Source organism: Salvelinus fontinalis, chromosome 22 (genome assembly GCF_029448725.1).
Source record: "Salvelinus fontinalis isolate EN_2023a chromosome 22, ASM2944872v1, whole genome shotgun sequence".
NCBI classification, from domain to species: Eukaryota; Metazoa; Chordata; class Actinopteri; order Salmoniformes; family Salmonidae; genus Salvelinus; species Salvelinus fontinalis.
This window is the reverse complement of record NC_074686.1, coordinates 25757546-25781616: the sequence shown is the minus strand read 5'-3', so window position 1 is coordinate 25781616 and position 24071 is coordinate 25757546. Positions and strand designations below refer to the sequence as shown.

General features: G+C 46.1%; 1 protein-coding gene across 6 annotated transcripts in view; it reads right to left on the bottom strand.

Moving 5' to 3' along the window:
• Positions 1-24071, bottom strand: part of LOC129820105 (triple functional domain protein-like) — a 113161-nt gene that overhangs the window by 43270 nt on the left and 45820 nt on the right. For 4 of the 6 annotated variants that reach the window (XM_055876972.1, XM_055876965.1, XM_055876966.1 and 1 more), the window contains 10 exons: positions 19479-19583; positions 19100-19296; positions 18684-18897; positions 16419-16541; positions 11411-11602; positions 9178-9336; positions 8844-9074; positions 6639-6761; positions 4834-5025; positions 4538-4707 (listed from right to left, as the gene is read on the bottom strand). In XM_055876972.1, the coding sequence (XP_055732947.1) occupies positions 4538-4707; positions 4834-5025; positions 6639-6761; positions 8844-9074; positions 9178-9336; positions 11411-11602; positions 16419-16541; positions 18684-18897; positions 19100-19296; positions 19479-19583 (1706 nt within the window). The remainder of the gene's footprint in view (positions 1-4537; positions 4708-4833; positions 5026-6638; positions 6762-8843; positions 9075-9177; positions 9337-11410; positions 11603-16418; positions 16542-18683; positions 18898-19099; positions 19297-19478; positions 19584-24071) is intronic. The other 2 variants (XM_055876967.1, XM_055876968.1) reach the window with 1 other exon arrangement.

The window sequence follows — 24071 nt, the reverse complement described above, 5'->3', positions numbered from 1 at the left end:
CTCTCTCCTCTGCCAGTTCACTATGGGAGAAAGCTGTTCTCTCTCTCTCTCCTCTGCCAGTTCACTATGGGAGGATGCTGTTCTCTCTCTCTCCTCTGCCAGTTCACTATGGGAAAATGCTGTTCTCTCTCTCTCCTCTGCCAGTTCACTATGGGAGAATGCTGTTCTCCCTCTCTCCTCTGCCAGTTCACTATGGGAGAATGCTGTTCTCTCTCTCTCCTCTGCCAGTTCGCTATGGGAGAATGCTGTTCTCCCTCTCTCCTCTGCCAGTTCGCTATGGGAGAATGCTGTTCTCTCTCTCCTCTGCCAGTTCACTATGGGAGAATGCTGTTCTCTCTCTCTCCTCTGTCAGTTCACTATGGGAGAATGCTGTTCTCTCTCTCTCTCCTCTGCCAGTTCACTATGGGAGAATGCTGTTCTCTCTCTCCTCTGCCAGTTCACTATGGGAGAATGCTGTTCTGCCTCTCTCCTCTGCCAGTTCACTATGAGAGAATGCTGTTCTCTCTCTCTCCTCTGCCAGTTCACTATGGGAGAATGCTGTTCTCTCTCTCCTCTGCAGGTTCGCTATGGGAGAATGCTGTTCCCTCTCTCCTCTGCCAGTTCACTATGGGAGAATGCTGTTCTCTCTCTCTTTCTCTGCCAGTTCACGATGGGAGAATGCTGTTCTCTCTCTTTTCTGCCAGTTCACTATGGGAGAATGCTGTTCTCTCTCTCTTTCTCTGCCAGTTCACTATGGGAGAATGCTGTTCTCTCTCTCCTCTGCAGGTTCGCTATGGGAGAATGCTGTTCCCTCTCTCCTCTGCCAGTTCACTATGGGAGAATGCTGTTCTCTCTCTCTCCTCTGCCAGTTCACTATGAGAGAATGCTGTTCTCTCTCTCTCCTCTGCCAGTTCACTATGGGAGAATGCTGTTCTCTCTCTCCTCTGCAGGTTCGCTATGGGAGAATGCTGTTCCCTCTCTCCTCTGCCAGTTCACTATGGGAGAATGCTGTTCTCTCTCTCTTTCTCTGCCAGTTCACGATGGGAGAATGGTGTTCTCTCTCTTTTCTGCCAGTTCACTATGGGAGGATGCTGTTCTCTCTCTCTCCTCTGCCAGTTCACTATGGGAGAATGCTGTTCTCTCTCTCTCTCTCCCAGTTCACTATGGGAGAATGCTGTTCCCTCTCTCCTCTGCCAGTTCACTATGGAAGGATGCTGTTCTCTCTCTCTCCTCTGCCAGTTCACTATGGGAGGATGCTGTTCTCTCTCTCTCCTCTGCCAGTTCACTATGGGAGGATGCTGTTCTCTCTCTCTCTCTTCTGCCAGTTCGCTATGGGAGGATGCTGTTCTCTCTCTCTCTCCTCTGCCAGTTTGCTATGGGAGGATGCTGTTCTCTCTCTCTCTCCTCTGCCAGTTCGCTATGGGAGGATGCTGTTCTCTCTCTCTCTCTCTCCTCTGCCAGTTCGCTATGGGAGAATGTTGTTTTCTCTCTCCTTCCTCTGCCAGTTCGCTATGGGAGGATGCTGTTCTCTCTCTCTCCTCTGCCAGTTCGCTATGGGAGGATGCTGTTCTCTCTCTCTCTCCTCTGCCAGTTCACTATGGGAGAATGCTGTTCTCCCTCTCTCCTCTGCCAGTTCACTATGGGAGGATGCTGTTCTCTCTCTCTCTCCTCTGCCAGTTCGCTATGGGAGAATGCTGTTCTCCCTCTCTCTCCTCTGCCAGTTCACTATGGGAGAATGCTGTTCTCTCTCTCTCTCCTCTGCCAGTTCGCTATGGGAGAATGCTGTTCTCTCTCTCTCTCCTCTGCCAGTTCGCTATGGGAGAATGCTGTTCTCTCTCTCTCTCCTCTGCCAGTTCACTATGGGAGAATGCTGTTCTCTCTCTCCCCTCTGCCAGTTCACTATGGGAGAATGCTGTTCTCTCTCTCTCTCCTCTGCTAGTTCGCTATGGGAGGATGCTGTTCTCTCTCTCTCTCCTCTGCCAGTTCGCTATGGGAGGATGCTGTTCTCTCTCTCTCTCCTCTGCCAGTTCGCTATGGGAGAATGCTGTTCTCTCTCTCTCCTCTGCCAGTTCACTATGGGAGGATGCTGTTCTCTCTCTCTCTCCTCTGCCAGTTCGCTATGGGAGGATGCTGTTCTCTCTCTCTCTCCTCTGCCAGTTCGCTATGGGAGAATGCTGTTCTCTCTCTCCTCTGCCAGTTCACTATGGGAGAATGCTGTTCTCTCTCTCCCCTCTGCCAGTTCACTATGGGAGGATGCTGTTCTCTCTCTCTCCTCTGCCAGTTCGCTATGGGAGGATGCTGTTCTCTCTCTCTCTCCTCTGCCAGTTTGCTATGGGAGGATGCTGTTCTCTCTCTCTCTCCTCTGCCAGTTCGCTATGTGAGGATGCTGTTCTCTCTCTCTCTCCTCTGCCAGTTCGCTATGGGAGAATGTTGTTTTCTCTCTCCTTCCTCTGCCAGTTCGCTATGGGAGGATGCTGTTCTCTCTCTCTCCTCTGCCAGTTCGCTATGGGAGGATGCTGTTCTCTCTCTCTCTCCTCTGACAGTTCACTATGGGAGAATGCTGTTCTCCCTCTCTCCTCTGCCAGTTCACTATGGGAGGATGCTGTTCTCTCTCTCTCTCCTCTGCCAGTTCGCTATGGGAGAATGCTGTTCTCCCTCTCTCTCCTCTGCCAGTTCACTATGGGAGAATGCTGTTCTCTCTCTCTCTCCTCTGCCAGTTCGCTATGGGAGAATGCTGTTCTCTCTCTCTCTCCTCTGCCAGTTCACTATGGGAGAATGCTGTTCTCTCTCTCCCCTCTGCCAGTTCACTATGGGAGAATGCTGTTCTCTCTCTCTCTCCTCTGCTAGTTCGCTATGGGAGGATGCTGTTCTCTCTCTCTCTCCTCTGCCAGTTCGCTATGGGAGGATGCTGTTCTCTCTCTCTCTCCTCTGCCAGTTCGCTATGGGAGAATGCTGTTCTCTCTCTCTCCTCTGCCAGTTCACTATGGGAGGATGCTGTTCTCTCTCTCTCTCTCTCCTCTGCCAGTTCGCTATGGGAGGATGCTGTTCTCTCTCTCTCTCCTCTGCCAGTTCGCTATGGGAGAATGCTGTTCTCTCTCTCCTCTGCCAGTTCACTATGGGAGAATGCTGTTCTCTCTCCCCTCTGCCAGTTCACTATGGGAGAATGCTGTTCTCTCTCTCTCTCCTCTGCTAGTTCGCTATGGGAGGATGCTGTTCTCTCTCTCTCTCCTCTGCCAGTTCGCTATGGGAGGATGCTGTTCTCTCTCTCTCCTCTGCCAGTTCACTATGGGAGAATGCTGTTCTCTCTCTCTCCTCTGCCAGTTCACTATGGGAGGATGCTGTTCTCTCTCTCTCTCCTCTGCCAGTTCACTATGGGAGAATGCTGTTCTCTCTCTCTCTCCTCTGCTAGTTCGCTATGGGAGGATGCTGTTCTCTCTCTCTCTCCTCTGCCAGTTCGCTATGGGAGGATGCTGTTCTCTCTCTCTCTCCTCTGCCAGTTCACTATGGGAGAATGCTGTTCTCTCTCTCTCTCCTCTGCCAGTTCGCTATGGGAGGATGCTGTTCTCTCTCTCTCTCCTCTGCCAGTTCGCTATGGGAGGATGCTGTTCTCTCTCTCTCTCCTCTGCCAGTTCGCTATGGGAGGATGCTGTTCTCTCTCTCTCTCCTCTGCCAGTTCACTATGGGAGAATGCTGTTCTCTCTCTCTCTCCTCTGCCAGTTCGCTATGGGAGAATGCTGTTCTCTCTCTCTCTCTCCTCTGCCAGTTCACTATGGGAGAATGCTATTCCCTCTCTCCTCTGCCAGTTCACTATGGGAGAATGCTATTCCCTCTCTCCTCTGCCAGTTCGCTATGGGAGAATGCTGTTCTCTCTCTCTCTCCTCTGCTAGTTCACTATGGGAGAATGCTGTTCCCTCTCTCCTCTGCCAGTTCACTATGGGAGCATGCTGTTCTCTCTCTCTCTCTCCTCTGCCAGTTCACTATGGGAGAATGCTGTTCTCTCTCTCTCTCCTCTGCCAGTTCACTATGGGAGAATGCTGTTCTCTCTCTCTCTCTCCTCTGCCAGTTCACTATGGGAGAATGCTGTTCTCTCTCTCCTGTTGTCTATTCCATCCTACTCACCTTCTGCCCACTCTCTGAAACGTTCATATTTTGCTCAGTTACTTCCAAATTATTTTGTGTTAGCACGTCTGTGGGTGTGTGTGTATACGTGCACGTCTGTTCCTGTATGTGTGTGTGTTTGTCCCAGCCTGTGGGTGTGTGTCTCGTGTCTGTCCCTGTGGGTGTGTGTGTTTGTCCCAGCCTGTGGTTGTGTGTCTCGTGTCTGTCCCTGTATGTGTGTGTGTTTGTCCCAGCCTGTGGGTGTGTGTCTCGTGTCTGTCCCTGTATGTGTGTGTGTTTGTCCCAGCCTGTGGGTGTGTGTCTCGTGTCTGTCCCTGTGAGTGTGTGTGTTTGTCCCAGCCTGTGGGTGTGTGTCTCGTGTCTGTCCCTGTGAGTGTGTGTGTTTGTCCCAGCCTGTGGGTGTGTGTCTCGTGTCTGTCCCTGTATGTGTGTGTTCTACCTGAGCTGCTGGATGAGGTCCTCTCCCTCCTTGATGACGTTGACAGTGACCTGCAGGGTGGTCTGCTGCTGCTGGCTGAAGCGTTTGATCAGGTCCTGCACCGCCTCCACGGACTCAGCATACACATCATCTAACAACTCCTTCTGCAGCTCCTCCAGCCACGTCCACAGCTAGGGACCGAGAGTTAATACACACACGCCTACCCAGCATGTCGCACACACACAATCCAGTAGAATGTTGCACTACCCCCGCAAAACACACACACACATCCTCCCCCCCACACACACACTTTGTACCTCTTTGACATGTGTGTGGAAGGCGACAGACATGTCCAGCAGGACTTTGCGTTGCTCCACCCTCCTGACAAAGTCCTGGATGCGGTCCTCCAGCTGGTGGGCTGCCTGGTAGATCTCCTCTGGATCACACTCTCCTGTCTGGGCAAGCTGCTCTGCCGCCTCCAGCAGCTTGTCAGCGTTAGTATAGGTGTTCTGGAGGATGGACAGAACCATCACACAGAGAAAGACAGAGGATGGGGAGAGAGACAGAGAAGGAAAGAGGGAGGACAGTTACCAAGAGAAAGGGAGGGGAGAAACTTGACTGAATATATTTAGTGAAAAGATAGAGAGAAGAAGTATATGATAGAGAGAGGAAGCACTGTATGTGATAGAGAGAGGAAGTACTGTATGTGATAGAGAGAGGAAGTAGTGTATGTGATAGAGAGAGGAAGTAGTGTATGTGATAGAGAGAGGAAGTACTGTATGTGATAGAGAGAGGATGTACTGTATGTGATAGAGAGAGGAAGTAGTGTATGTGATAGAGAGAGGAAGTAATGTATGTGATAGAGAGAGGAAGTACTGTATGTGATAGAGAGAGGATGTACTGTATGTGATAGAGAGGAAGTACAGTATGTGATAGAGAAGCAGTACAGTATGTGATAGAGAGAGGGAGTACTGTATGTGATAAAGAGAGGGAGTACTGTATGTGATAGAGGAGCAGTACAGTATGTGATAGAGAAGCAGTACAGTATGTGATAGAGAGAGGAAGTACTGTATGTGATAAAGAGAGGGAGTACTGTATGTGATAGAGAAGCAGTACAGTATGTGATAGAGAGAGGGAGTACTGTATGTGATAAAGAGAGGGAGTACAGTATGTGATAGAGAGAGGGAGTACTGTATGTGATAGAGAGGAAGTACAGTATGTGATAGAGAGAGGGAGTACAGTATGTGATAGAGGAGCAGTACAGTATGTGATAGAGAGAGGGAGTACTGTATGTGATAGAGAGGAAGTACAGTATGTGATAGAGAGAGGGAATAATGTATGTGATAGAGGGAGTACTGTATGTGATAGAGGAAGTACTGTATGTGATAGAGGGAGTACTGTATGTGATAGAGGAAGTACTGTATGTGATAGAGAGAGGGAGTACTGTATGTGATAGAGAGGAAGTACTGTATGTGAAAGAGAGAGGGAATAATGTATGTGATAGAGGGAGTACTGTATGTGATAGAGAGGAAGTACTGTATGTGAAAGAGAGAGGGAGTACTGTATGTGATAGAGGGAGTACTGTATGTGAAAGAGAGAGGGAGTACAGTATGTGATAGAGGAGCAGTACAGTATGTGATAGAGAGAGGGAGTACTGTATGTGATAGAGAGGAAGTACAGTATGTGATAGAGAGAGGGAATAATGTATGTGATAGAGGGAGTACTGTATGTGATAGAGGAAGTACTGTATGTGATAGAGGGAGTACTGTATGTGAAAGAGAGAGGAAGTACTGTATGTGATAGAGAGGAAGTACCTTATGTGATAGAGAGAGGAAGTACTGTATGTGATAGAGAGGAAGTACCTTATGTGATAGAGAGAGGAAGTACTGTATGTGATAGAGAGGGAGTATGTGATAGAGAGGGAGTATGTGATACAGAGAGGGAGTATGTGATAGAGGGAGTATGTGATAGAGGGAGTATGTGATACAGAGAGGGAGTATGTGATACAGAGAGGTAGTACTGTATGTGATTAGAGAGATGAAAGGGAAATGTCAGAAAGGTTGACCAAGAGAGGAAAAGTAAAGAGAGAGAAAAATGTAAAAGCACAGGGGTTCTATCCTACCTGGGCGACCTCCTCGAAGTCCTCATGTCGTTTCTGTAGTGCTCTGGCTCGATGGAGGGACTTCCCAACGCCTGTGTGTTTACTCAGGAACGCCTCCCCGTGGTTCTCTATCCAGTCCAGAACCTGCACACACACAAGTATGCACAGTTAGCTAAGTGGCATAGAATTTGAGGCTGTGGGCCACAGGAAAAATGCAGTGTCATGCTGCCAGTCCACTAGGGGAGCTCTAGGGTTGATAGACAGAACAGCATACTACTCCAGTCAGAAGACAGAGAGAGATGACAGAGAGGATGAGTTCCCTCCCGTCTGGTCCTGTCTAGATGAGATACAGCTTTTGTAAAATTGAAGTCAAGTTGCATTTTTTGCATTTTAGCTAAGCCTAACCCTTTTCCCTACCTGCTATGTTAATTCTCCTAACCTGCTGCGTAAGTTCTTCTAAACCTGCTATGACAAATCTATTTTGACAAAAGCTGTATCCCATCTAAACGAAACCCTCCCGTCCCTCCCTCTTTTCTTTCTCCCTCTTCACACCTTCCTTGTCCTCCTCAGATCTTTCTATATCCCTCTCTCTCTCTACCTCTACCACTTGGCAGAATACAACTCATCTGAATACTGGCCAGCAGCATCACCATGGCAACAGTTACCTTGGCTACGAGGGTGAACTAGTGAGTGTGTCCATACATTTCTACTATATGTATCATGTACAGCCTTCAGAAAGTATTCACACCCCTTGACTTTATCCACATTTTGTTGTGTTACTTATTTCAATTTTTTATCACTGGTCTAACAAACACAATATCCTGTAATGTCAAAGTGGAATTATATTTTTCAGGTTTTTTTTTTTTACTAATGAATTAAAAATGAAAATCTGAAATGTCTTGAGTCATTAAGTATTCAACCCCTTTATGGCAATCCTAAATAAATTCACGAGTAAAAATGTGCTTAACACGTCATAAAATAAGTTGCATGGACTCACGGTGTGAAATAATAGTGTTTAACATGACTTTTGAATGACTACCTCATCTCTGTACCCCACACAAACAGATAATGGTAAGGTCCCTCAGTCAAGCAGTGAATTTCAAACACAGATTCAACCACAAAGACCAGGGAGAGAACCTATTGGTAGATGGGTAAAACTAAAAAAAAAAGACTTTACACACACACACACACGCACACACACACACACACACACACACACACACACACACACACACACACACACACACACACACACACACACACACACACACACACACACACACACACACACACACACACACACACACACACACACACACACACACACACACACACCTTTGAGCATGGTGAAGTTATTAATTACACTACAAAGTTACAGGCGTCATTCCAAACTCAGTTGCCAGAGAAGAAGGAAACCGTTCAGGGATTTCACCATGAGGCCAATGGTGACTTAAGAACAGTTAGAGTTTAATGGCTGTGATAGGAGAAAAATGCAAAAAATTCAATAAAACTGCAAAAAATGTGGCAAAGAAATCTACTTTATGTCCTAAACACAAAGTGTTATGTTTGGGGCAAATCCAACAACACATCACTGAGTACCACTCTTCATATTTTCAAGCAGAGTGGTGACTGCATCATGTTATGGTTATGCTTGTCATCGGCAGGACTAGGGAGTTTTTAAGATAAAAAGAAACGGAATAGCACTAAGCACAAGCAAAGTCCTAGAGGAAAACCTGGTTCAGTCGGCTTTTTAACATACACTGGGAGACAAACTCACCTTTCAGCAGGACAACAACCTAAAACACAGGGCCAATTATAACCTGGAGTTGATTACCAAGACGACATTGAATGTTCCTGAGTGTCTTAGAGACTTACCCAGAAAGACTCATAGCTGTAATCGCTGCCAAAGGTGCTTCTACAAAGTCTTGACTCAGGGGTGTGAATACTTATGCAAATGAGATATTTTTGTATTTAATGTTCAATACATTTGCAAACATTTCTAAAAACAGGCTTTCACTTTATCATTATGTGGTATTGTGCGTAGATGGGTGAGACATTTTTTTAAATTCAGGCTGTAACACAACAAAATGTGGAATAAGTCAAGGGGTATGAGACCTTTCTGAAGGCACTGTATGTGATCCCTGCGGGCATTCAACCAACAACCTTGGGAAGAGCTTGGCTCTAGCAACGCTAACTGAGCCACACAGGAACATAACTAGTCCACACCTGCTGTACGTCTTGCTGGAACACACACAGCTGGAGCCTCTGGTGCAGACGAACTTTTCGGTGTTGCCAGATATTCTCCAGTTGTCTCTGGTGGTGCAGCACCTCGTGTATCACATCCAGCACGTGGTGCACCGCCTTGCTGTAGTTGGCCGAGGCTGTCAGCGAATCAGCTCCCCCTGGGGTCAGAGGGCGCTGGAGCTTATCCAATAAGGCCTTACCGTCTTGGCTGACCTGGGGGAGGGGGAGGGAGGAAGGCGTGATCACATACATACAAACACACACGTATAGAACTTGCTAGTGACACCTCACACACACCCACACACAGGTATGTTACCTCTGGGTATGCAGCAGTGCCGTTTACCTCTGAGTAGGCAGCAGTGATGTGTTCGTAGAGGCCCTGGTGGTGGTGGATAGCATCCTCTAGGTCCTGGAGCTCCGAGGGTAGATCCACCTCTCCACACGCTTTACACCACGAGTCCACATTACTCATGTACTGTAGAGAGAGACGACACACATCATACATACATCACAGGAGGCTGCTGAGAGGAGGGCGCCTCGAAATAATGGCTGGAATGGAGTGAATGGAATGGTGAACTCGATGACCATTTCATTGATTCCGTTCCAGCCATTACTATGAGCCTGTCGTCCCCGATTAAGGTGCCACATATTATATAAACACACACACAATTTATACACGGCAAACAACTTAAAACACACACATATTACACACACACACAACAAAAGGTATATACTATTGTTCTATTCTGTATTATTCAGAGATTCACTGAATGATTCTACCATGATGACCTGGATTTCACATGGCTAGGTTAGATCTCTGTAAATGATTCTACCATGATGACCTGGATGTCACATGGCTAGGTTAGATCTCTGTAAATGATTCTACCGTGATGACCTGGATTTCACATGGCTAGGTTAGATCTCTGTAAATGATTCTACCATGGTGACCTGGATTTCACATGGCTAGGTTAGCTCTCTGGAAATGATTCTACCATGGTGACCTGGATTTCACATGGCTAGGTTAGATCTCTGTAAATGATTCTACCATGATCACCTGGATTTCACATGGCTAGGTTAGATCTCTGTAAATGATTCTACCATGATGCCCTGGATTTCACATGGCTAGGGTAGATCTCTGTAAATGATTCTACCATGATGACCTGGATTTCACATGGCTAGGTTAGATCTCTGTAAATGATTCTACCATGATGCCCTGGATTTCACATGGCTAGGTTAGATCTCTGTAAATGATTCTACCATGATGACCTGGATTTCACATGGCTAGGTTAGATCTCTGTAAATGATTCTACCATGATGCCCTGGATTTCACATGGCTAGGGTAGATCTCTGTAAATGATTCTACCATGATGCCCTGGATTTCACATGGCTAGGTTAGATCTCTGTAAATGATTCTACCATGATGCCCTGGATTTCACATGGCTAGGTTAGATCTCTGTAAATGATTCTACCATGATCACCTGGATTTCACATGGCTAGGTTAGATCTCTGTAAATGATTCTACCATGATGCCCTGGATTTCACATGGCTAGGGTAGATCTCTGTAAATGATTCTACCATGATGCCCTGGATTTCACATGGCTAGGTTAGATCTCTGTAAATGATTCTACCATGATGCCCTGGATTTCACATGGCTAGGTTAGATCTCTGTAAATGATTCTACCATGGTGACCTGGATTTCACATGGCTAGGTTAGATCTCTGTAAATTATTCTACCATGGTGACCTGGATTTCACATGGCTAGGTTAGATCTCTGTAAATGATTCTACCATGATGCCCTGGATTTCACATGGCTAGGTTAGATCTCTGTAAATGATTCTACCATGGTGACCTGGATTTCACATGGCTAGGTTAGATCTCTGTAAATTATTCTACCATGGCGACCTGGATTTCACTTGGCTAGGTTAGATCTCTGTAAATGATTCCACCATGATGACCTGGATTTCACTTGGCTAGGTTAGATCTCTGTAAATGATTCCAATCCTTATGGGACAATAGAGGAAGACATAGCAGAGAAAATGTTTTAAAAATATGCCTCATGTGGGAATATTAAAACAGACAGTAGGATTCTAATCAAATGTTAATCTCACTGTTCGACCACATCATACACTGATCACACACACACACACACACACACACACACACACACACACACACACACACACACACACACACACACACACACACACACACACACACACACACACACACACACACACACACACAAGAGGATGTGTGCATGAGCGTGTGCATGTATTCTCCATGTGCCTGCCCTCGAGAAATCAGAATATACAAAGAGAGAGAGGCTTTCTGAAGTAGTATCGATAGGAAATGGTTAAATTCCTTGGAAAACGCACTGTTTTTCTTTCTTTAACTGTGGAACATGAAAATAATAATGATAACCGCCCAGATTCTGTATTTGGAATTAAACAAACCAATCAATTATCTGTGTGTTTGCCTGGATATGTGTGTTCCTGCATATGCGTATACAGCATGTTCACACCGCTAGAGTGTGTACCACCACCACCCACCTGGTCACATTTCTGGTGGAAGGCGGCAGACATCTCCAGCAGTGTGCTGCGTTCGTCCAGGGCAGCAGCGAAGGCTTTCCACTCCGCTTCCAGCTGACCTGAGATCTGTTTAATCTGCACCGAGGCATAGTGACCAGACTCCAACAGCCTATTACCCACGGACATGATCCTGTTGATGTTCACATACACATTCTGGAGAGGATGGAGGAGAGAGAGAATCACTAAAACAATACAAAAATACACTACGGAAAAAGAAGGAACAGCACGTCAGAAATCAGCTCAATGTAATTGAAGAATCCATAGACTCTAACCACTTCTGGGAAAATTGGAAAACACTAAACAAACAACAACATGAAGAGTTATCTGCCCAAAACGGAGATGTATGGGTAAACCACTTCTCCAATCTTGTTGGCCCTATAACAAAGAACAAACAGCAAAAACATATACATGATCAAATACAAATCTTAGAATCAACTATTAAAGAGAACAAGAACCCACTGGATTCTCCAATTACATTGAATGAACTACAACACAGAATACAAACCCTCCAACCCAAAAAGGCCTGTGGTGTTGATGGTATCCTCAATGAAATGATCAAATATACAGACCACAAATTTCAATTGGCTGTACTTAAACTCTTTAACATCATCCGCAGCTCTGGCATCTTCCCCCAATACTGGGAACCAAGAACTGATCATCCCAATCCACAAAAGTGGAGCCAAATTTGACACCAATAACTACAGTGGGTTATACAGCAACCTTGGGAAAATCCTCTGCATTATCATTAACAGCAGACTCGTACATTTCCTCAGTGAAAACAATGTAATGAGGAAATTTCAGATTGGCTTTTTAGCATATTACCATACGACAGACCACGTATTCACCCTGCCCTCCCTAATTGACAAACAAACCAAACAAAGGCAAAGTCTTCTCATGCTTTGTTGATTTCAAAAAAGCTCTTGACTCAATTTGGCATGAGGGTCTGCTATACAAATTGATGGAAAGTGAGGTTGGGGGAAAAACATTACATTATTAAATCCATGTACACAAACAACACACACATTCCTTTCCACAGGGCTGTGGGGTGAGACAGGGATGCCACTTAAGCCCCACCCTTTTCAACACATACACTACCGGTCAAAAGTTTTAGAACATCTACTCATTCAAAGGTTTTTCTTTATTTTTACTATTTTCTACATTGTAGAATAATAGTGAAGAAATCAAAACTATGAAATAACACAAATGGAATCATGTAGTAACCAAAAACGTGTTAAACAAATCAAAATATATTTTATATTTGAGATTCTTCAAATAGCCAGCTTTTGCCTAGATGACAGCTTTGCACACGCTTGGCATTCTCTCAACCAGCTTCACGAGGTAGTCACCTGGAATGCTTTTCAATTAACAGGTGTGCCTTCTTAAGTTCATTTGTAGGAATTTCTGGCCAAAAAATACTTCACAAAATGGGAAAAACACCAAATTGAGACTCTGCATGTAGAATTCTGCAAAAATATCCTCCGTGTACAATGTAAAACACCAAATAATGCATGCAGAGCAGAATTAGGCCGATACACGCTAATTATCAAAATCCAGAAAAGAGCCATTCAATTCTACAACCACCTAAAAGGAAGCGATTCCCAAACCTTCCATAACAAAGCCATCACCTACAGAGAGATGAACCTGGAGAAGAGCTCCCTAAGCAAGCAGGTCCTGGGGCTCTGTTCAAACACATACAGACCCCAAAGAGGCCCAGGACAGCAACACAATTCCAACCAAAGGAGGGAGGGAGAGAGAGGAGAACATGGGAAGAGAGAGAGAGAGAGAGCGAGAGGGGGACGGGGTGAGGAAGGGGAGAGGGCGAAAGAGGGGGACTGGGTGGGGAAGGGGGAGGGAGCGAGTGGGGGACAGGGGGAGGGGGGGGGGAGAGGGTCGGGGTGAGAAAGGGAGGAGGGAGAGAGGGGGACAGGGTGAGAGAGAGGGACGGGGTGGAGAAGGGGTAGAGAGAGAGGGGAACAGGGTGGAGAAGGGGGAGGGAGAGAGAGGGGTATAGGGTGGGGAAAAGAGAGGGGGAAGGGGGAGGGAGAGAGGGGGGGATGGGGTGGGGAAGGGGGAGGGAGGGAGAGAGAGCGGGACGGGGTGGGGAAGGGAAGGGAAGGGGGAGGGAGAGAGAGGAAGAGATAGATTTGGCTTATTTTGCTATTCAGATAACAGACAAATAAATATAAAGATATTTCATAACAAGCCAAAAACAAAAGAATTGGAGTCAGCACTTTGTCCACACAAAACAAAACGTAGCTCACAGGCAAAGGACATCAATCTATGTTAGTGGATCACAGTGATTCTTCTGAAGGTAGAACATAAATAAAAAGATTGAGTGATGCAAGTATGGAAGGACGCCAGCTTTGTAATAGCTACCTATGGTCTCCCTACTGACCTAGCCTCAGAGCATCTGAACTAATCACGGTATGTGTGCACACCAGAGGGGGACAGAGAGACAAAACAAAAAGAGAATTACTTGACACATTGGAAAGAATTTACAAAAAACAGAGCAAACTAGAATGCTATTTGGCTCTAAACAGAGAGAACACAGTGGCAGAATACCTGACCACTGTGACTGACCCAAAATGAAGGAAAGCTTTGACTATGTACAGACTCAGTGAGCATAGCCTTGCTATTGAGAAAGGCCGCCGAAGGCAGACTTGGCTCTCAAGAGAAGAAAGGCTATGTTCACGCTGCCCACAAAATGAGGTGGAAACTGCGATGCACTTCCTAACCTCCTGTCAAATGTATGACAATATTAGAGACACATATTTCCCTCAGATTACACAGACCCACAAAGAATTTAAAAACAAATCCAATTTTGCTAAACTCCCATATGTATTGGGTGAAATACCACAGTGTGCGGAAATAACAGATTTGTAACCTGTTGCCACAAGAAAAAGGCAATGAAAAGGCAGTGAAGAACAAACCCCATTGTAAATACAACCTATATTTATGTTTATTTATTTCCCCTTTTGTACTTTAACTATTTGCACATCATTACAACACTGTAAATAGTGTAATGTTTACTGTACATGTTTAATGTTTATTTCACTTTTGTTTATTATCTACTTCGTTTGCTTTGGCAATGTTAACATATGTTGCCCATGCCAAAAAAGCCCCTTAAATTGAAATAGAAAATTGAGAGGAAGAGACAGAGAGAGAAAGACAGAGAGAGAGAGAGAGAGAGAGAGAGCGACAGAGCCAGAGAGAGCAATTGTATTGATTTTAGTGCAGAGCTAAATGTCAGTGCCAGTTTCCATCATCTAGCTGAGGCAATACATTAGATTCATCTCCTGCTTTAAAGGGGTAATCCGCAGTTGAAACAATAACAAGGCATTCTATCATTAATTTATACTTCAGAAAATGTACAGTGCATTCGGAAAGTATTCAGACGCCTTGACTTTGAAAATGTTGTTATGTTACAGACTTATTTTAAATGTATTAAATACATTTTTTCCGTCATCAATCTAAACACAATACCCTATAATGACAAAGCAAAAACAGGTTCTTAGAAATGTTTTCAAATGTATTAAATATAAAAAACTAAAATAATTACATTTACATAAGTATTCAGACCCTTTACTCAGTACTTTGTTGAAGCACCTTTGGCAGCGATTACAGCCTCAAGTCGTTGAGTATGACGCTACAAGCTTGGCAAACCTGTATTTGGGGAGTTTCTCCCATTCTTCTCTGCAGATCTTCTCAAGCTCTGTCAGGTTGGATTGGAAGCATTGCTGCACAGATATTTTCAGCCCTGTACAGATATATTCGATCTGGTTCCAGTCCGGGCTCTGGCTGGGTCATTCAAGGACATTTAGACACTTGTCCCGAAGCCACTCCTGTGTTGTCTTGGCTGTGTGCTTAAGGTTGTTGTCCTGCTGGAAGGTGAACCTTCGCCCCAAGTCTGAGGTCCTAAGCGCTCTGGAGCAGGTTTTCATCAAGGATCTCTCCGCTCCGTTCATCTTTCCCTCAACCCTGACTAGCCTCCCAGTCCCTGCCACTGAAAAACATTCCTACAGCATGATGCTGCCACCACCATGCTTCACCGTGGCTCCCGTCTGGCCACTCTACCATAAAGGCCTGATTGGTGGAGGGCTGCAGAGATGGTTGTCCTTCTGGAAGATTGTCCTTCTGGAATGTTCTCCCATCTCCACAGAGGAACTTTGGAGCTCTGTAAGAGTGACCATCGGGTTCTTGATCACCTCCCTGACCAAGGCCCTTCTCCCCTGGTTGCTCAGTTTGGCCGGGCGGCCAACCCTAGGAAGAGTCTTGGTGGTTCCAAACTTCTTCCATTTAAGAATGATGGAGGCCACTGTGTTCTTGGGGACCTTCAATGCTGCAGGTACCCCATTTTTTGGCATGCTTCCCCAGATCTGTGCCTCAACACAATCCTGTCTCTGAACTCTACGGACAATTCCTTCAACCTCATGCCTAGTTTTGTCTGACATTCACCGTCAACTGTGGGACCTTACATAGACAGGTGTGTGCCTTTCTAAATCATGTCCAATCAATTGAATTTACCACAGGTGGACTCAAATCAAGTTGTAGAAACATCTCGAGGATGATCAATGGAAACGGGATGCACCTGAGCTCAGTTTTGAGTCTCATAGCAAAGGGTCTGAAAACGTATGTAAATAAGGTATCTGTTTTTTTTTTTATACATTTGCAAACATTTCTAAAAACCTGTTTTCACTTTGTCATTATGAGGTAGTGTGTAGATTGATGAGGATTTTTATTTAATTTAATCCATTTTAACAAAATGTGGAAAGAGAGAAGGGGTCTGAATACTTTCTGAATGCACTGTATGTACTGTAGAAACCGCAGAAGGCCTCTAAAGTCATTCATAACCATTACGTAAGCCAGTATGGACACAGCTTCTAGTTATCTAACAGCCCGCTGCTCAGTGTGTGCGTGTGTGTTGTGTGTGCGTGTGCATGTGTGTTGATTCCGGTCTGTGTGTTCTTACCATGCAGTTCATAGCGAAGTGGTTGTGTTGAGTCTGTAGCTCCATGGCGTGAGGGTGGTTGTTGCCGATCTCTGTGTAGCCGGCCAGGAACAGACCCTTGTTGTGCATGATCCAATCAAACATCTGTAAAAGTCCCACACACACACGTTAGAGATGGGATAGGGCAGGCAGCCAACAGCTACAGATGGTCGTGTGTTTGTGGGTGTATCTTTGTGTGTACTCTATGTGTTGAGTGTCTATGCTTTCACGTGTGCATGTAGAAACGTGCGCACGCAAAAACACTTGCTTGCACATCTATATACACTGCTCAAAAAAATAAAGGGAACACTTAAACAACACAATGTAACTCCAAGTCAATCACACTTCTGTGAAATCAAACTGTCCACTTAGGAAACAACACTGATTGACAATACATTTCACATGCTGTTGTGCAAATGGAATAGACAAAAGGTGGAAATTATAGGCAATTAGTAAGACACCCCCAAAAAAGGAATGGTTCTGCAGGTGTAGACCACACACCACTTCTCAGTTCCTATGCTTCCTGGCTGATGTTTTGGTCACTTTTGAATGCTGGCGGTGCTTTCACTCTAGCGGTAGCATGAGACGGAGTCTACAACCCACACAAGTGGCTCAGGTAGTGCAGCTCATCCAGGATGGCACATCAATGCGAGCTGTGGCAAAAAGGTTTGCTGTGTCTGTCAGCGTAGTGTCCAGAGCATGGAGGCGCTACCAGGAGACAGGCCAGTACATCAGGAGACGTGGAGGAGGCCGAAGGAGGGCAACAACCCAGCAGCAGGACCGCTACCTCCGCCTTTGTGCAAAGAGGTGCACTGCCAGCGCCCTGCAAAATGACCTCCAGCAGGCCACAAATGTGCATGTGTCTGCTCAAACGGTCAGAAACAGACTCCATGAGGGTGGTATGAGGGCCCGACGTCCACAGGTGGGGGTTGTGCTTACAGCCCAACACCGTGCAGGACATTTGGCATTTGCCAGAGAACACCAAGATTGGCAAATTCGCCACTGGCGCCCTGTGCTCTTCACAGATGAAAGCAGGTTCACACTGAGCACATGAGCACATGTGACAGACGTGACAGAGTCAGGAGACGCCGTGGAGAACGTTCTTCTGCCTGCAACATCCTCCAGCATGACCGGTTTGGCGATGGGTCAGTCATGGTGTGGGGTGGCATTTCTTTGTGGGCCCGCACAGCCCTCCATGTGCTCGCCAGAGGTAGCCTGACTGCCATTAGGTACCGAGATGAGATCCTCAGACCCCTTGTGAGAACATATGCTGACACATGCACATTTGTGGCCTGCTGGAGGTCATTTTGCAGGGCTCTGGCAGTGCACCTCCTTGCACAAAGGCGGAGGTAGCGGTCCTGCTGCTGGGTTGTTGCCCTCCTACGGCCTCCTCCACGTCTCCTGATGTACTGGCCTGTCTCCTGGTAGCGCCTCCTTGCTCTGGACACTACGCTGACAGACACAGCAAACCTTTTTGCCACAGCTCGCATTGATGTGCCATCCTGGATGAACTGCACTACCTGAGCCACTTGTGTGGGTTGTAGACTCCGTCTCATGCTACCATTAGAGTGAGAGCACCGCCAGCATTCAAAAGTGACCAAAAAATCAGCCAGGAAGCATAGGAACTGAGAAGTGGTGTGTGGTCACCACCTGCAGAATCTCTCCTTTTTTGGGGGTGTCTTGCTAATTGCCTATAATTTCCACCTTTTGTCTATTCCATTTGCACAACAGCATGTGAAATTTATTGTCAATCAGTGTTGCTTCCTAAGTGGACAGTTTGATTTCACAGAAGTGTGATTGACTTGGAGTTACATTGTGTTGTTTAAGTGTTCCCTTTATTTTTTTGAGCAGTGTATATATAGACGTATCTGCACAAAGCACAGGGAGAAGAGCGATGGACTGAGTGTCAGAAGAGAAAACCAACAGGCTTTTCAGAGCCAACTACTGTCCACGGTGTCCTAGCAACAAGCCCTTACCGCAGTCCAACACTGCAATCTGTATACTTTACTGAAACGATCCATCTATTATCCCCTATTTATCAGTATATTAGACTAGAACTATTCACCCACCCTTCACACACACAGCAAATCATACTAGCACTTGTAACTGTTGCACTTTTCTTTTTCTTTACCACCCACCCACCCACCCACCCACCCACCCACCCACCCACCCACCCACCCACCCATCCATCCATCCATCCATCCATCCATCCATCCATCCATCCATCCATCCATCCATCCATCGTACCTTCTCAGCGTCCTGTTCAAAGAGGCGGAGCTGGAAGCACTGGTCCAGCTGCAGTTTCCTGATGTGCCAGGCCTGGTGGAGGTGTTGCCGTGTGGTGTGTAGTTTGTCCAGCAGGGTGGCGACGCGCGGCACCAGCCCCTGGGTGTCAGCGTTACACACACCGCTGGCGTTAGAGTTCCTGTACGACTCACTGCTCTGGATACGCTGCAGCAACCTGGGAGAGGACACACAACATACACACACACACACACACATCATCAGAAGAGTATAATTAGCCTCACCATCCCTCTGTTTGTGAAGGAATGAGTGAGTGAGTGAGGGAGTGAGTGAGTGAGGGAGTGAATGAGTGAGTGAATGAGTGAGTGAACGCATGTCTACGTCAATGTGTGTGTGTGTACGTGTGGTGCATAGCCTACCTCTGTCCCTCCGTATCCAGTTCCTCTATAGGAGCTTTGATGACCTTCTTCTTCAGCGTGGCGTGTTCCTCTATCATGCGCCGCGCCCCGTCCAGGTCCGTGGGGAAGTCTTTCCTCGCCACCACCTCCTGCATCTCCTCCAGCCTCAACAACATGTGACCCGCGTGCCCCGTAAACTCCTCAAACGCAACCCGCACCTGGAAAAGAACACAGATATGGATGTATTGATTCACTTCTGGTTGTAGTACTGACTAAGACAGCTACATTGTGTGTGTGTGTTTGTGTGTGTGTGTGTGTTTTAGTTTCTATATATATCTCTTATCTAAAAATTAGGCAAACCATTGATTCATTGATTGATTCATTGATTAGCAGGATGTACCTCGATCCACTCATCATGGTTGTATTCAAGACTTCCCTCGAAGTCAGCGGTCAGCTGGGAGGGGTCAACCACCTTAGACAGACCCTCCAACGATACCATGGTGGTCTAGAGAGAATACGGGAGAGGGGGGGGGGGAAGAGAGGGGAGACGTAGGGGGAGGGAGAGAGAGAGAGATGAGGAAGAAAGATGACGAGGGAAGGGAAAGATAGGGACGAGAGTGAGGGATAGAGAAGGTTTTAATCAATTCCAACCGAATCATCACAGCTTTTTGGTTAACAATGGTAGACAGGACCAGGAGAAGCTCACCCCATGCCCACCCCGTGCCCACCCCATGCCCACCCCATGCCCACCCCGTGCCCACTCCGTCAGTGGCCCACACAACACTAATGGTGATTCAGATACTCAGACAGAAAGTTGAGATTGGCTGTGACAAAAAGGGGAGTGGACAGAGATAAATGATTCTGAGGTCTCATCTCCCTCTTCATCTTGATAGTCTGATGATTTATATGTTTTTTTGGGGACATTTATAAAATTACTTTTTGCTCAGAAAAGGTAAAGACATGTCTGTACAGATTGAGAAATATGGGAGAGATTGTTTCCATTCTCAAGTGCTTTATGTTGCCAAGATAATACCAACCCACACAGCAAGGTTAACACCCACACTGTGTCAGATTGAAGGATAGAGAGAGGAGAGAGGGATGAGGAGAGAGACCTGACAAAGCCTTGCGTGGGCAGGATGATAGTCAGAATGAGAGAAGGAGTGATGGAAGAAACAAATTAAAGATGCATAGCCCTCTAAATCCAAAAAAAGGCAGAGGAGAAAATCACAACAAGTCGAGGTTAGAACGTGTCAGCCTATCTCTCCATCTCTCGCTCTATTCCCTCCATCTCTCGCTCTATTCCCTCCATCTCTCGCTCTATTCCCTCCATCTATCGCTCTATTCTCTCCATCTCTCGCTCTATTCTCTCCATCTCTCGCTCTATTCTCTCCATCTCTCGCTCTATTCCCTCCATCTCTCGCTCTATTCCCTCCATCTCTCGCTCTATTCTCTCCATCTCTCGCTCTATTCCCTCCATCTCTCGCTCTATTCCCTCCATCTCTCGCTCTATTCTCTCCATCTCTCGCTCTATTCTCTCCATCTCTCGCTCTATTCCCTCCATCTCTCGCTCTATTCCCTCCATCTCTCGCTCTATTCCCTCCATCTCTCGCTCTATTCCCTCCATCTCTCGCTCTATTCCCTCCATCTATCGCTCTATTCTCTCCATCTCTCGCTCTATTCTCTCCATCTCTCGCTCTATTCTCTCCATCTCTCGCTCTATTCCCTCCATCTCTCGCTCTATTCTCTCCATCTCTCGCTCTATTCTCTCCATCTCTCGCTCTATTCCCTCCATCTATCGCTCTATTCTCTCCATCTCTCGCTCTATTCCCTCCATCTCTCGCTCTATTCTCTCCATCTCTCGCTCTATTCTCTCCATCTCTCGCTCTATTCCCTCCATCTCTCGCTCTATTCCCTCCATCTCTCGCTCTATTCCCTCCATCTCTCGCTCTATTCCCTCCATCTATCGCTCTATTCTCTCCATCTCTCGCTCTATTCTCTCCATCTCTCGCTCTATTCCCTCCATCTCTCGCTCTATTCTCTCCATCTCTCGCTCTATTCCCTCCATCTCTCGCTCTATTCCCTCCATCTCTCGCTCTATTCTCTCCATCTCTCCATCTCTCGCTCTATTCTCTCCATCTCTCGCTCTATTCTCTCCATCTCTCGCTCTATTCCCTCCATCTCTCGCTCTATTCCCTCCATCTCTCGCTCTATTCTCTCCATCTCTCGCTCTATTCTCTCCATCTCTCGCTCTATTCTCTCCATCTCTCGCTCTATTCCCTCCATCTCTCGCTCTATTCCCTCCATCTCTCGCTCTACTCCCTCCATCTCGCTCTATTCCCTCCATCTCTCGCTCTATTCCCTCCATCTCTCGCTCTACTCCCTCCATCTCTCGCTCTACTCCCTCCATCTCTCGCTCTACTCCCTCCATCTCTCGCTCTATTCCCTCCATCTCTCGCTCTACTCCCTCCATCTCTCGCTCTATTCCCTCCATCTCTCGCTCTATTCCCTCCATCTCTCGCTCTACTCTCTCCATCTCTCGCTCTACTCCCTTCATCTCTCGCTCTACTCCCTTCATCTCTCGCTCTATTCCCTCCATCTCTCGCTCTATTCCCTCCATCTCTCGCTCTATTCTCTCCATCTCTCGCTCTATTCCCTCCATCTCTCGCTCTATTCCCTCCATCTCTCGCTCTATTCCCTCCATCTCTCGCTCTATTCTCTCCATCTCTCGCTCTATTCCCTCCATCTCTCGCTCTATTCCCTCCATCTCTCGCTCTATTCCCTCCATCTCTCGCTCTACTCCCTCCATCTCTCGCTCTACTCCCTCCATCTCTCGCTCTATTCCCTCCATCTCTCGCTCTATTCCCTCCATCTCTCGCTCTATTCCCTCCATCTATCGCTCTATTCTCTCCATCTATCGCTCTATTCCCTCCATCTCTCGCTCTATTCCCTCCATCTCTCGCTCTATTCCCTCCATCTCTCGCTCTATTCCCTTCATCTCTCGCTCTATTCCCTCCATCTCTCGCTCTATTCCATTCATCTCTCGCTCTATTCCCTCCATCTCTTGCTCTATTCCCTTCATCTCTTATACAGTAATGTTCCATCTGTTTCAGCTCCTAATGGAATGTTAATATTTAATGTTCACATTTTAAAAGCATAACCCAGAATTGGATGACAAAGTGATTTTACAGAGCAAAATGTGGCGCTGAAAAACAGACACACATGCACGTACACAAACGCAGGCACGGCCTCACACGCACACACACACACACGCACAGCAGGGTAGAGAGAGCAGGTGGTGTTTAATCCTGTATGTGTATTTTGCCCTGTGGCGACTGGCTGACAGTGACATGGCTTCACACACCATCAACCAATCGAAACAAGCCAATACACCAGTGGTTCTGCTCTAACAGGGTGTGCAACTGCGTGTGTGTTAACTTAATACAACAACAAAAAGTAGAGCTCCACACATTAACACATTAGACACAGCAAATAAAACTACATTATTGCCTTGCTCTGCAGGATTTAACACTATTACATTATTGCCTTGCTCTGCAGGATTTAACTTCATTACATTATTGCCTTACTCTGCAGGATTTAACACTACTACATTATTGCCTTACTCTGCAGGATTTAACACTATTACATTATTGCCTTACTCTGCAGGATTTAACACTATTACATTATTGCCTTACTCTGCAGGATTTTACTTCATTACATTATTGCCTTACTCTGCAGGATTTAACACTACTACATTATTGCCTTACTCTGCAGGATTTAATACTACTACATTATTGCCTTACTCTGCAGGATTTAACACTATTACATTATTGCCTTACTCTGCAGGATTTAACTTCATTACATTATTGCCTTACTCTGCAGGATTTAACACTACTACATTATTGCCTTACTCTGCAGGATTTAACACTATTACATTATTGCCTTACTCTGCAGGATTTAACACTACTACATTATTGCCTTACTCTGCAGGATTTAACACTATTACATTATTGCCTTACTCTGCAGGATTTAACACTATTACATTATTGCCTTACTCTGCAGGATTTAACACTATTACATTATTGCCTTACTCTGCAGGATTTAACTTCATTACAATATTGCCTTACTCTGCAGGATTTAACACTATTACATTATTGCCTTACTCTGCAGGATTTAACACTATTACATTATTGCCTTACTCTGCAGGATTTAACACTACTACATTATTGCCTTGCTCTGCAGGATTTAACACTACTACATTATTGCCTTGCTCTGCAGGATTTAACACTACTACATTATTGCCTTACTCTGCAGGATTTAACACTACTACATTATTGCCTTGCTCTGCAGGATTTAACACTACTACATTATTGCCTTACTCTGCAGGATTTAACTTCATTACATTATTGCCTTACTCTGCAGGATTTAACACTACTACATTATTGCCTTACTGTCACGCCCTGGCTTTAGTATTCTTTGTTTTCTTTATGTTTTTTAGTTAGGTCAGGGTGTGACAAGGGGAATGTATGTGTTTTGTAGTGTCTAGGGGTGTTGTATGTTCATGGGGCAGAGGAGAGTGGAGTTGTCTAGTTATGTCTATGGCTGCCTAGATTGGTTCTCAATCAGAGACAGCTGTCATTCATTGTCTCTGATTGGGAGCCATATTTAAGGCAGCCATAGGCAGTAGGCTTTTGTGGGTAGTTGTCTATGTTGTACGTTTGTAGCTTGGGTTTGCACTTACGTCTTTAGCTTCACGATCGTTTGTTGTTTTGTTTCGTTTTGTAATTGTGTTCGTTACGTGTTTTTTCCCTCTTCTAAATAAAGAGATGTATTTTGCACACGCTGCGCCTTGGTCCACTCTCTCTCAAGAAGACGATTGTGACAGAACTACCCACCAACCATGGATCAAGCAGCGTGAGAGGAACCAGCAGCAGCGGCCAAAGAACCAGGACTCGTGGACTTGGGAGGAAATATTGGACGGAAAGGGACCCTGGGC